General features: G+C 32.5%; 1 protein-coding gene across 2 annotated transcripts in view; it reads right to left on the minus strand.

The window, feature by feature from the left end:
- Positions 1-8031: 8031 nt before the first annotated feature.
- LOC145260662 (exportin-1-like) overlaps positions 8032-12744 on the minus strand; it is an 89221-nt gene continuing 84508 nt past the window's right edge. For both annotated transcript variants that reach the window (XM_080119011.1, XM_080119010.1), the window contains exons 24-26: positions 12409-12571; positions 9602-9698; positions 8032-8430 (exon numbers count right to left, since the gene is read on the minus strand). In XM_080119011.1, coding sequence (XP_079975137.1) covers positions 8284-8430; positions 9602-9698; positions 12409-12571 — 407 coding nt within the window. In that variant the 3' untranslated portion in view covers positions 8032-8283. The remainder of the gene's footprint in view (positions 8431-9601; positions 9699-12408; positions 12572-12744) is intronic.

A 12744-nucleotide genomic window follows, 5' to 3' on the forward strand; every position in this document is an offset into this window, starting at 1 on the left:
TGTCTTGACTAAACTGTACAAGTACCCATGTCACAACCTCTGGAATCATACTTTCCGTCCAGATGTGGTCGATATCAGCAGATGTATGCAACAACTCGTAGGTACTTCGGTATCTTGTTGGGGACTCCTCCGAACAGGCTGGAGAGTTTCATTGATGCCGCGTAGAACTCATCCGAACACATCTCAGAAACTGCTTGTATGCCTCACATTCAGTCACACAGTGCTATTTCTACATCCGTCTCATCAATCATTGTCTATCGTTTCAGTTATTAATCATTTTGATTATATTTTGTTGTATAATCCTTTTTTCTTTAATCCTGCATTATTCACCTGGGTGTTCCAATCAAGGTTAGTCTTTGTGTTTTTATACACCCCAATACAAAAATGTTTAATTGTATTATTATTATTGGTATCTACTGAATTGTCATGCCACAGTAATGAACATATCCAAAAATTATGAAAAACGATAAGGTAAAAAAAAAAATTGAAACAATTAGCTAAAATTGACTTTTGCAAAAAAAAAAAAAAAAAAAAAAAAAATCGGAGTTCGACTTGTAACAAAAGGGAGGTAAATCTTTTCTGAAAACTGAAAATCTTAGGACAATTTTGCAAAACTTAATTTTCGTTGTTTTCAAAAACTGTTTTCAACTTTATATTAATACAATAGCGTAACGTAATTTTGTGCGTCACGCTTACATCATTTTTTTTGGGGGGGGGGGTGACCCATTTAACTTATGTGCTTCGATTTCTTGCAAGAAATATTTTTACCAAAAATTCTTCATAAGTTTTGCTCTAGGTTTCAATTATAGCTGATGGAACACCATATATATATTTTGTTTTTTCTTCATAAATTTTGATTCAAGCTGATGCACCCAAGTCATGAATATTTTTTTTTTATTTTTGAAATCACAACTTTATAAAATATGAGAATCAATAGAAAATTTACGATAATAATATATACAAAATCAGCATAAATCACAATATATTTAAGCATATTTTACGATCAGGCTACACCGGGCGTCTCCCTGCTAACTTAGATAAATATTTTGCAGTTTTAACAAAAGAGCTACAATATCTGGACGTCTCCATTTACGCTGAACATCCACAGAATGCCAACATCCATGTATTACATACTAGCAGGGTGGGGGGACTGTTTTAATATTATAAGAAAAACACGATGTTATAAAAAATTGGAAAAACCAAAACAAAGCAAAACCGCGAACAGAGGTTAAAAAAAAGGTGGGGAAAAAGGTGTAAAAGAGAAAAAAAGTTTAGGTAGGAAGCTAGGCTCGAACCCGAAGCATCGAGGCTAAGGCGGAAAAAAAATGCCTGACACGTTACCTCTACGCCAAAGAGACACACAATTGAGAACGGATAAAATTAACCCTTTAAAAACACTTGCAGATGGTTGAAACTAACGTCAACGTTTTCTAGGTCAAACATGACGTCATTGTCGTAGTAACAGGAGGAGGCCGAGTTTAGGGTGAAGGAACACCCACACACACATTTTAGCTTTTATATTTATAGATCTCCCTCCCCCGCACTGGTTTAGCTAATATATGATGCGTAAAATTGAAAGGAATAAAAAAAAAAAACGAACGTGAAAGAATACCAAAGGAAAAAAAAAGAAAACCCCCAAAAAGTTATCGCGTAAAATGCAAATATATTTATTTAAATCTAATTTTTTTGGTTTTTTTTAAATGGAAAAACAAAATTCAAAAAAATAAAACTTACCGTGTATAATGAAAATATGTTTATTAGATTTTATTTATTTATTTTTCTTCGTTTCAATGAAAGAGAAAAAAAATGAATAAATAAAACCAGAAAACTGACCGTGTTTTCTATTTTTTTTTTTAATGTTGGTTTCTTTTTTTGTATTGTTCTCTTTGTTGTCGCTGTTAACCAATTTGAATATCGTCTGATTCCAATATCAATAGCGTAGTAGTAATTGTGCTAATGAAACTCTCAGAAATGCATTGTATAGAAATAAATAATGAATAAGTAACTAATCCAAAAATAGGAAGTCAGCTCTACCCCCCCCCCCAGTACATAATAGAAGTATAAAGACAGTAAATAAAATATTAAAGCGACTTGCAAGATTTGAAGAATGCTGGCGGCTGACTGTTAAAGTTTCTTGTAAAAACTGGAATTCAATGTTAGTTTGTTTTGTTTACGTAATCCTTCGAATCGCAAACCCTCACCCCACCCTACAAAAAGAGAAAAAATATAAAGGGAGGAAAAAAAGAAATTTATAAAATGGCACAAGTAACCCACAGAATAACTGGAATGTAAAGTCGCATTTCACTTGACGGAAAAATGCCAATCCATATTTTTTAAACAACTAAGAACTCAAACCGGTGTTCCTCGTATATTCCCCTGTGGACGTATCCACAACGGTGTTAAGTGGTCGCGGGTGGAGTATGAATCGAATAGATAGAAAAGATTTTACAACTTCCATTGATTCTAACCGATTGTGGCAGTGAATTCTCACCAGAAAAAATATAGAAATGTACGAATATCAAGGAACTGTAAGGGTAGTAGGCCTATAGCACACCTCAGATCCTGTGCTGAAGTGTAGGGACATTACATTTGAATGTAATGTCGTGATTTTTAATCCTATTAAGGTCAAACTCACACGGGAAAAAATGAGTTGATTTTATTTATATAGAGATAGCGATGAAAGAATCCGCTGTGGATTTTCCACAGGTCCTGGTTATTAATTTTCTACCTTATAGTTTTTCATAATTTTGGAATATGTTCTTTACTGCAACATGGCAATTCAGTAGATAGAATTAAAATTCAATATTTCAATTTTTGCTCAAATAACGAAGATAAACCAAGTTAGTTTTATTAGATTCTTTTTGTTTTGTTTTTCTGACAAGAATTGTGGACCTGGACAATGTCGGGTTGTCTTGTTTGATGGGTCAGGAAGCAGTCGGTGTCTGGGTGATCCTTTTAACACGAGTTGAGATTTCACATGGCACTTCAGTTTTAGTGAGGGGGTGGGGAGACCCCCCGAAAAACAAGTCAAGTAGATAAATGTTTCAAGTGCTCATTAATTATTGAATTGTCCGTGAAATTCCTTTGGAAAGAGGGTTATCTATACAACCAATTTCCTTATCCTACCTTATACAGATGACCTTTGGGAAAACTCTCCCACCTAAGTGATGGTAAAAGGTACAGATTGACAGACAGAGAGGGAGGGAGAGGAAGTAAGACAAAGCATCAGAAGGGGGACATAAATCAGAAGTTACAGAGATAATAAAAAGTGGCTGTTTGGCAAGTTTTGTGGAGTTTGTTGGGCAGTTCGTTAAGGAGTTTGTTAGAGAGTGGAAAATTTGAGATCCTGGCCATCGGACATGTTTGTTTTTGTTGCATTCGGCAGCCTGGGTGAAAAAGTTATTATAATCCTGCACCCAAAAGTCAGTCTGATTCCCCAAGTTTAGAAAGGCCCTGAGTTCATGTTCTTTTACGAGACTATACATGTAACAAGTTTGAATAATTTCTGAATAATTATTTGTTGCAAAAAAAAAAAAAATTGCCTTTTTGATTTTTTTGTTGTTTGCCTGCAGTTGTGAAGAGAATTTTTTTGTTGTTTGCCTGCAGTTGTGAAGAGAATTTTTTTGTTGTTTGCCTGCAGTTGTGAAGAGAATTTTGTTGTTGTTTGCCTGCAGTTGTGAAGAGAATTTTTTTGTTGTTTGCCTGCAGTTGTGAAGAGAATTTTGTTGTTGTTTGCCTGCAGTTGTGAAGAGAATTTTGTTGTTGTTTGCCTGCAGTTGTGAAGAGAATTTTGTTGTTGTTTGCCTGCAGTTGTGAAGAGAATTTTGTTGTTGTTTGCCTGCAGTTGTGAAGAGAATTTTTTTGTTGTTTGCCTGCAGTTGTGAAGAGAATTTTTTTGTTGTTTGCCTGCAGTTTTGAAGAGAATTTTGTTGTTGTTTGCCTGCAGTTGTGAAGAGAATTTTGTTGTTGTTTGCCTGCAGTTGTGAAGAGAATTTTTTTGTTGTTTGCCTGAAGTTGTGAAGAGAATTCTTCCACAGATCCATGTTCAAGCTGCAGTCAAGGAGAGCAACACACCTGTCGTCTGTGAAAGCAGTCCTGATCCCTAACATCCAAAAATAGGTGGCCAGCCAAAGGACCCTTGTGCATGAGAGCCATGTGAAGTTGGGGTTTTGCACAAGTTGTGTGTTCAAGTAGAAAAACGATAAGTTCCAGCAAACGTTTGGTATAGATATTAGGGTCCTAACCACTTGATGAATGAAAGGATGAAGATAAAAACTAGACAAAGTGCAGATGAAGTCAGGTTAACCAGTTGATGAAGTCGAGAAAAAGCAAAGATGAAAAAAAAAACGCAGATAAAGATTATAGATAGCCACTAGATGAACAAAAGAGAAATTTTAATAAGAACTCCAAAAAGACAAGACAAACACTAGACAAATCACGAGACAGAGTTATGAAAAAGTCTTCGCCAATTTAAAGACTTAATTCTTAAAGAGTTTGACAGTTTAACGGCTCTCAGAAGCTTTTGAAGATTGAAAGGTCGTTGGAGACTTGAAAGGTCCAGATGCAAAGTTATTGAATTTATTTGAGAATTTATCTTCTTTTTATTTTTAAAAATGTCCCCCCCCCCCCCCCGGGAGTCATTGGGAGTGGGGTTACCTTGAAAGTGCGGCTCAACTCTGCGACGGGCAATGCAGCCCATAGGGTTATATTTGATGCTTAAGAAAAAGTCTTTTTTCAATTGCAGCACTTTTGGAAAATTGAATTTTCGTATTTTACTCTTTTTCACCCTAACCGAGGCATATTCATACTTGGAACGTAAGGGGCTACTATTTGGGACTGTCGAGAGTTGTGCACTGAGATGTTTATTCAGATTACATTTTAATTTCTGCAAGTTAGTAGAGTCAGGGAAGCAGGAAGCAGGGAAGAAATTCCAAAGTCTATCAGTCCGAGTGAAGAAACTATTGGAGTAAAAGGCTTTACAGCATATAGGAACCTCTAGAGTGAAGGAGTGGAATTTTTCTGCTTGATGGATTAGTCGAGTGCTATGAGTTTATCAGAACCAATTCCATTTTTTTTATTTATTTATTTATTTTTTTTTTTTGCTAAATTAAAATCTCTTTGGATCGCACCACAATCATGAAATTTAACTTTTCTTTTTTTTTTTTTTTTTAAATTTAAATAAAAAAGAAAGTAATTCTGACACCTGACATTTATAGCCATGTATTTTTATAATTTTATTTCATTTTTAATAAAAGAAACCAGCAATCGAAATTCTTTTAATGAATGAGGAAAACAATTTTTTTTTTTTTTTTTTTTTTTTTTTTTTTTACACTTCTCTCATTTTTGGTTGTTTTTTTAATTTTTTTTCTGAAAATCTAAGCATTGAATGATGATGATGATGATGAGAGTAAATCAGAATAGCAGAAAAAGATGATGATGATGATGATGATAGTAAAATTATATAAAACAGGATTTATCAACTATTCAACAATAATTATATTCCCCCCCCCCTTTTTTTTTTTTTTTTTTTTTTTTACGAAGAAATTTTTTATGCAGAGGGTTAAAACAAAATCTGTGATCCTACTCACCCTCACAAAACAAAAATATTGCAAACTCAGCTTGAATATCCCCACCCATCCCCACCCATCCCCAAACACACACACACACACACACACACACACACACAATATCCTTTGCTTATTGAAATTCTTTTTTCTTCTCTTGGTCATTATAGTAAAAATAGATTAAAATCAACTTATTAAAAAAAAAAAAAATCAATCTTGGTCTGAAATTATTTATTGGTCTTTTCCTCAGCTGAACAACAGTTTTTTTTCTGTTTTGAATTTTGTTTTATGCAAACTAACAAAGAATCTTTACAATGAATAAAAAAAAAGACATTTAATGAGGTTGGAATATTAGAAAAAATGATTAGAAACACTGATAAAAAAAAAAATTACATTAGTTTTTCTTTTTTCTTTTCTGCTACTTTCATTAATAAAAGTAATCAATTTTGTTTTGTTTTTCTCACTTATTTTTTGTAGATTTTTTACAGCATTTTATTAGAAAAAATAAGAAAAAAAAATTTTTTTTTGGCTTAAAATTTTGACATAATTTTACAAAAACTGCTTCTTAAAATGGGTGGAGTTATTTAATGATAATGTTGAATGAATGGAAAGATTTAGGGAGGACAGAGATTAATGCCACCAGAGGAGAAATGGGGGTGGGGGTATTTATAAAAAGATGGATTCTTGCAGATAATAAAATAATGAAGAAAAGATAGAGAGAATAAGAATTAAAGAAGAGGAGATGAAGAGACGTAAATGCTCTGCTTTCTCGCCGAGAATTTCTCTCTCATCTGACACATTCGTTTGTTTTAACATCAGTGCAGACATTGAGGATGAGGAGAGGGCAGGAGGATGAGGAGAGGGCAGGAGGATGAGGAGAGAAAACCATAAACATGAAAAGGGAGGAACGCATAAATTAAGGAAATTTGGGAGTAGAAAAGATCATTCGTATCATTTGGATTTATTGGACTACTGTTCTTATCTTAAGTGTGATTTTCAATTGTATTTTTCGGTTGCCTGTTGAATTACTTAGAACCTCTAGTCATGGCTGACGGAACAAGAGCATGCTATCCCGGGAAGTAAATAAGGGGTTCTGTTCAAAATTCCATCCAAATTCTTGAGTTTGACAGAAACATTCCCGATTTCGAGAAGATACACCTGAAGAAGGTTTGAGGTTACATCGACTGAAACGTTATGAAAATCACACTCAATGAGAACAGTAGTCTGAAGAATACAAATAATATGAAGAACTAATCCTCATCTTAAAAATTCAGAAACATCATAGAAAGATTAGGTTTCTGAAAATGCTTTGGACAAAAACAAGTGAAAGATGGGTTGGTCAGAGATCTAGTTTCTTATGTGAGAAGCATAATTTGTCGTTTGAAAACCATGATTGATGTATTTTTAATTTTGTTTATAGGCAGCAAAAGAAAGTGGGAAGTTTATTTCTAAAAATGCTCTGAACGAAAAAAGGCAGGGAGGTTGGTCAAAGATCCCGTTTTTTAATGCGGGAAGCATAACTTGGCTGATTTGCCAGATAAAGATGGCACAAAAAAAGAAAGAGGGAAGTTTATTCTTTATCTAGTAAAACAAGATGGCAAATGTTTAACAAAACAACAAGTTAATTTAGTGGTGGGGGGGGGGGGGAGAAGTTTAAACAAAAACCTTCAACCTCAAAAGTTGTTGTTTTCATATTTCATTTTCTTAGCAAAAGAAAAACAAAAGATTTTATCCAAAATAGAAAAAAAAATGGTTCTTAAGAACTCAACCTAATTAAAAAAAAAAAATAAAAAATAAAAAAAAAAAACTATAGAAAAATCTTAATCTACATACCCGCCACAAAATGAAACAAATATCAGATTCTGAAAATTATGTAAAATGATAGAGTTTTATTTTTATTAATTTAAATGATTTAAAGTGATTACTGTGAAATCGGTAGCATTACAAAGCTAATCTTGCAAGTTAGAATTATTGTGGACTTATCTGTCCTGTTTTTGTTTTTTGTTTTTTGTTTTTTTCATAAAATTTGATTTTCTTAGTTAAGAATAAAACTACTAGATCAATTTACGTAATTTTTGGAATGACAACTTTGTTCCATCATAGGTACATACAAAGATTTTTCTGCATTTTTTTTTTTTAAGGTTGAATTAAAAAAAAAACAAAAAACAAGAAAATTAAATTCTATTCATACAAAGGAGCTGCAAGGGTCAGATTGTGTATAAGGGTTAATGTGTTGCTTTGAACAAACCATAAAAGGTAAAATGTCCAAGTAACTTGAAACCAAAATAAAAAATCTAGACTCACTTTGCAAAATAATTAAAATTCTCACAAGCCACCATTTGTTTCTTTTTTTTTTTTTTTTTTTTTTTAAAAAAGATGTGCGTGTGTGAGCAGCTCCCAACAGCAATTCCTATTCAGTTTTACAGTGGCAGTGAAACGTGCAAAAGGAAATGTAAAATAAATTGGGGTATTTATAAATTGAGAGTATATATATATATATATATATATATATATATATATATGAAAGAGGAGGAAGATAGACGAAAATAGAATACTTTAGAGAGGATAATAAGAAATAAGAAGAGAGATTCAGGAAGCGGAGGAGTATTATGTGGGTCTAAGGTAGCAGTAAGATAAGCCTCTGTGTCTGAAAGAATTTAAACAACCTATAACAAGAACACAAAAATGTTCTTGCAAAAACAATAAAAACAACAACAATTCAATCTTGCATATCTTCAGAAATTTCATGCGGACCAATGATGCCAGGAACTGCCATCTGGATTTTCCGTTTCTCTTCTTGGGCTTGTCGTATCGAAGCCTCTCGTTCTTCCAAAAACAGGTCACTGTTGTCTTCACCAGCAAATTCCTGATAAAAAATAAAAATTTCAAAATTATATGCAATGCAACTTTGTTAAAACTAAAAAGTTTAATTCAGTTCTAATAAGTTATATACAGTGCATTAAAATTATCCAAGACAATTTTCAACATACTAGTTTTAATGGACTACCATCTCTAGTTCAAGTATTCGGCCGTTGACAGTAATAACTTTATGCATGGTGCACAGACGAAAAGAGATACCTTGCATTATACCGGCTCCTTTATTTGCTGATGGTTAGCACTCAACTTGAAAACGTTTGAATAAATATCTCTGAAATCAAGAAACACGTGAATTAACACAATTTCTTTATCCGATCCTAAGTGTCTTTATTTCCAGATGCATGATGGTCAGTAGGCAAAACTGAGCGATGGGGCAAAGCTGTCAAAACTGATGTCACAAAAGGTGAATAGTTTAAGTAATTGATCTCCACAGCTGTTGGATCGAAACACCTACTGGAAAATAGGTCACATATATATACAAGCAGGGAAACACAAACCAGCAGTCAAAAAGCGACAATCAGCACGAGAGCTATTGACTCCTCCCCTTCCTGCTTCCCCCTCCATCTACCACTTGGTTTCAAGTAAGGGCCACATCATGCAATCTCAAATCTTTGGAGTCGACTTGAAAGTCAAAAACAAAGTGTACCTGGATGTGCTGAAGAGTGTAGTGATCCCCTGGTGCAATCAGGTGCCCGCTGGCAGACCGTAGATATGGCAGCAGAACTCAGCGCCGGCCCAAAAGTCCAAAGAGACCCAGGATTAGCTTCAGAAGGAGTGCTACAACTTTGTACCCTTCTCTAACTGTCCTCCGGTCCTCCCCTGACCTAAATCCGTAGGACTATCCCATTTGGTCATACATCAAGAACATCACCAACATAATCTCCCACAAGTGCTCATGAAAAAGGTATGCTCCCAGTTCCGGACCCGTATCGAGGCGGTGATTTAGGCTGAAGGCAGCTACATTAAATAGAAAATAGCTCTTCTACATAAATTACTTGAATAGATTCTTTTAATAAAAGTTTTAAAATAAAGCTGTAGTGTTTTTTGTTTAGGGCGACAAATTTATCATTTCACCCTGTATATCTACACTGACACATTGAAAATATACTTATGGCTAATAAACTATACATGGAAAGAAGAAAAGGAAAAAAAAGTCTCACCCGAATCTGCACCAAGAAATCCCTTAAATGCTCCTTAAATGCTGGGATGTCTTGATTGAAACTGAACAAACCATCAATGAAAATTTTTATCTGCAGCCTGAAATTGAGAAATCGTGTTTAAAAATATTTAAAAAAAAAAAAAAATGTAATTTTAAAATATATATTGAAATCTGTTTTACTATGGTAGACATATAGGTAAAATGAGAAATATGAAAATCCATTAAAGAAACCAGGCTAACATACTTCCTAATTTCCGACATAGCATTACCAGAAACGGTGGCAAGGCAAATCAATTTCTTTGGGGTTTTTTTCTCTCACGCCTATATCTCCCCAATGCTTGTACACTTTTTTAAAGTTTTTTTTATCTTTTTTTTTTAATTTAATAACTAGCAGGCTGCCCAGCATTGCCCGGTTGTAAAATATGCTTTAATATATTTTTATTAATGTAGATTTTGTATTTATTATTATATAGAACCTAATACTAATGATTTAAAAGGTTTTTAACATTTTTTAAATATATATATATATATATACATATATATACACACACACACACGCATATATATATATATATATATATATGCACACAAATATATATAGAAAGAGGTTTGTATTGACTATAAACTTTTTACGCAAGTATAATTATGTAGATTATCTGCATGAATATAATTACATGCAATAGTTAACTAAAGATGATCATCCCATAAGAAAACCGAAAAAGTAATAGGGAATTAATTCAACTGAATGCTTAAAAGAATATGCAAATTAGCTAGATCTTTTGCAGATGAATACAATTCTACAATCCATATATAACATATTTTCTTTTTAAATAAATAGAAAAAGGTTTTTAATATGAATATCAATACACACACACAAAAAAAATTTTAGTAGTATAAATCATTGAAAACTTTCTTCTATCTTATCTTAATTAAGAATTATTCAAATTAGTTTTATTCATTATTTTTTTTTTTAAAGAATTATTAAAAACACTTTGGGATTTTTTTTAAACATTTTTAAAAAAATTAGAGTTTAATTATTTTGGGAATATTATCTATTGAATACGTTTTTTGGTTTGAAATTTTGTTACTTTGACTTCAATAATTCTATTTTTATGTTTGCATAAACATATTTTTTATATTCAAGTAAAAAAACTTAATTTTAAAAATTAAAATTTTTTTTTATAATTTCATAAAACATATTTCTTATAAAATTTCAAATAAAATAAGAACTTTAAATTTTTTTATTAATTGTGTTATTTTTAGCTGTATAATTTTGTTAATTTTTATTGTATATTTTTCAATAATGTCCTTTTGTTATATTTCAATAAATTGTTTCACAATAGAAGTACTTGAGAACAATAAGATTGAAGAAACCGATCTGCCTTGTTAATGCTTCCGGTAACAGCCACAGCGAAAGTTAGGAAGTATGTGTAGGTTAATTAATTAGTTGGTACTCCTGCAGTATTTTACCCACCGATTTCACGATCTTAGCCGAGCGTTGATCGACATCTGTTGGAAAACGCCGGAACATGGCGAGCGGTACGATACTCTATCAGCCAATCAGGGCGCTTCAAACGAACGCGCAGCAGACGAATAATTTTCATTGAAATTACACACATAGCGTTTCATTTCAGTTATTTTATTGTTCAAAGTAAAAATACACAGCCTTTCATTTCAGCTATTCAATTTAGCGAAGTCAGTAGAAAATCTTCCAGTCGGAACTAAAGATAAACAGTAATTGTTGTTCCCCCCCCCTACAAACATTACTGAAAAAAAAAAAAAAAAAAAAACATTGTTGTTACTGTTTAATAACGTTTTGTTAAAAACAAACAAACAAAAAAAAAAACATTGAAGTGTTTATTACTGTTGCTTACCCCCCCCCCAAAAAAAAAGCTATCAGAAAACAAAATGAACCAAAAAAAAAAAAAAAAAAAAAAAAAAATATTCAACAAAATAAATTTATTTTACTTTAAAAAAACTTACGGTAAGTGTTTGTGATTTATTTTAACCAAATTTTTTGTATTAATTTTATCCATTTTGTTGTGTGTGTGTGTAATATCTTTTCCTTGTAATGTTGTTGCTATTCACATACTTTTAGCGTTCTTGCACCGTAGCTCCGAATTCTCGGCTTTCGTCGGCGTTAAAGCCGAAAGCGTTCGTCAACGCTCGGCTAAGATCGTGAAATCGGTGGGTAAAATACTGCAGGAGTACCAATTAGTTAAATAATAACCTTTGATAGTTAATTATGAATTAAATAAAAAACATACCTTGCTTGTTTCAAATAATATTCATATTGGCAGTCATATCAATGATTGACAAAAAAATAAATCAATTTAAACCTAGTTTACACAGAAACGTAAAAGACACGTTTGATTTATTTACATGATGAGATACGAAGAGAGTGATTACATATAAAATACTCGCTTATATAACAATCAAAGGGGAGATAACTTCGAGTTATTCAAATGCTTAAATGACATGCCACCTCTACTCAAATACTCAAACAAGGGAGGCAACTATTCACATATTGTTCAAGGGACAAAACTATTATAATCTTCAGTTTTAAAACCAAACTAGCATTGACAAATTTCCAATAGTACATTAGCTTACTATAATAACAGTTTCCTTTTCAGTTAAAACTTACATAGCAAAAAATGTATTCTTGTTTGGAACCAAGAAAAGCAAACAAATCAATTTTGCAATCCACAAACGTCAAACAAACAAACAAAAAAAAAAAATAAATAAAAAAAAAAAAATAAAAAAAATAAATAAAAAAATAAATTGTGTAGTAAAGGTGGCGGTACTTACTCATTCAAATGAGGAAAAGCTGCCTTTAAAAGGTTTAACAAAAATTGTTGAATGTAAGTGATATTCTGTGTGTTGTTGATGTTGGGCCCCAAAGAAACCGTCACTTTATTGGCTTCAAGCAAGCTGAACATATAAGCAAGAATCGTAGCATGCATTGTCAGACCTGAAAGAACAAGAGGAGAAACACATAAGGATGGCACGGACACGTAGTACAAGGAAAGATGAAACAAGACGAGCATGTGGGAGTCCCCCCTTCATGAGTGATTGAATCTGGAAAGAGAATTTCAAGAGTTACCAAGATATAGAAAATGACTGCTATGAAGGTGAATGCTGTCA

This window comes from Euprymna scolopes, chromosome 36 (genome assembly GCF_053919585.1).
Source record: "Euprymna scolopes isolate OS-2025 chromosome 36, ASM5391958v1, whole genome shotgun sequence".
In the NCBI taxonomy this organism is placed as follows: Eukaryota; Metazoa; Mollusca; class Cephalopoda; order Sepiida; family Sepiolidae; genus Euprymna; species Euprymna scolopes.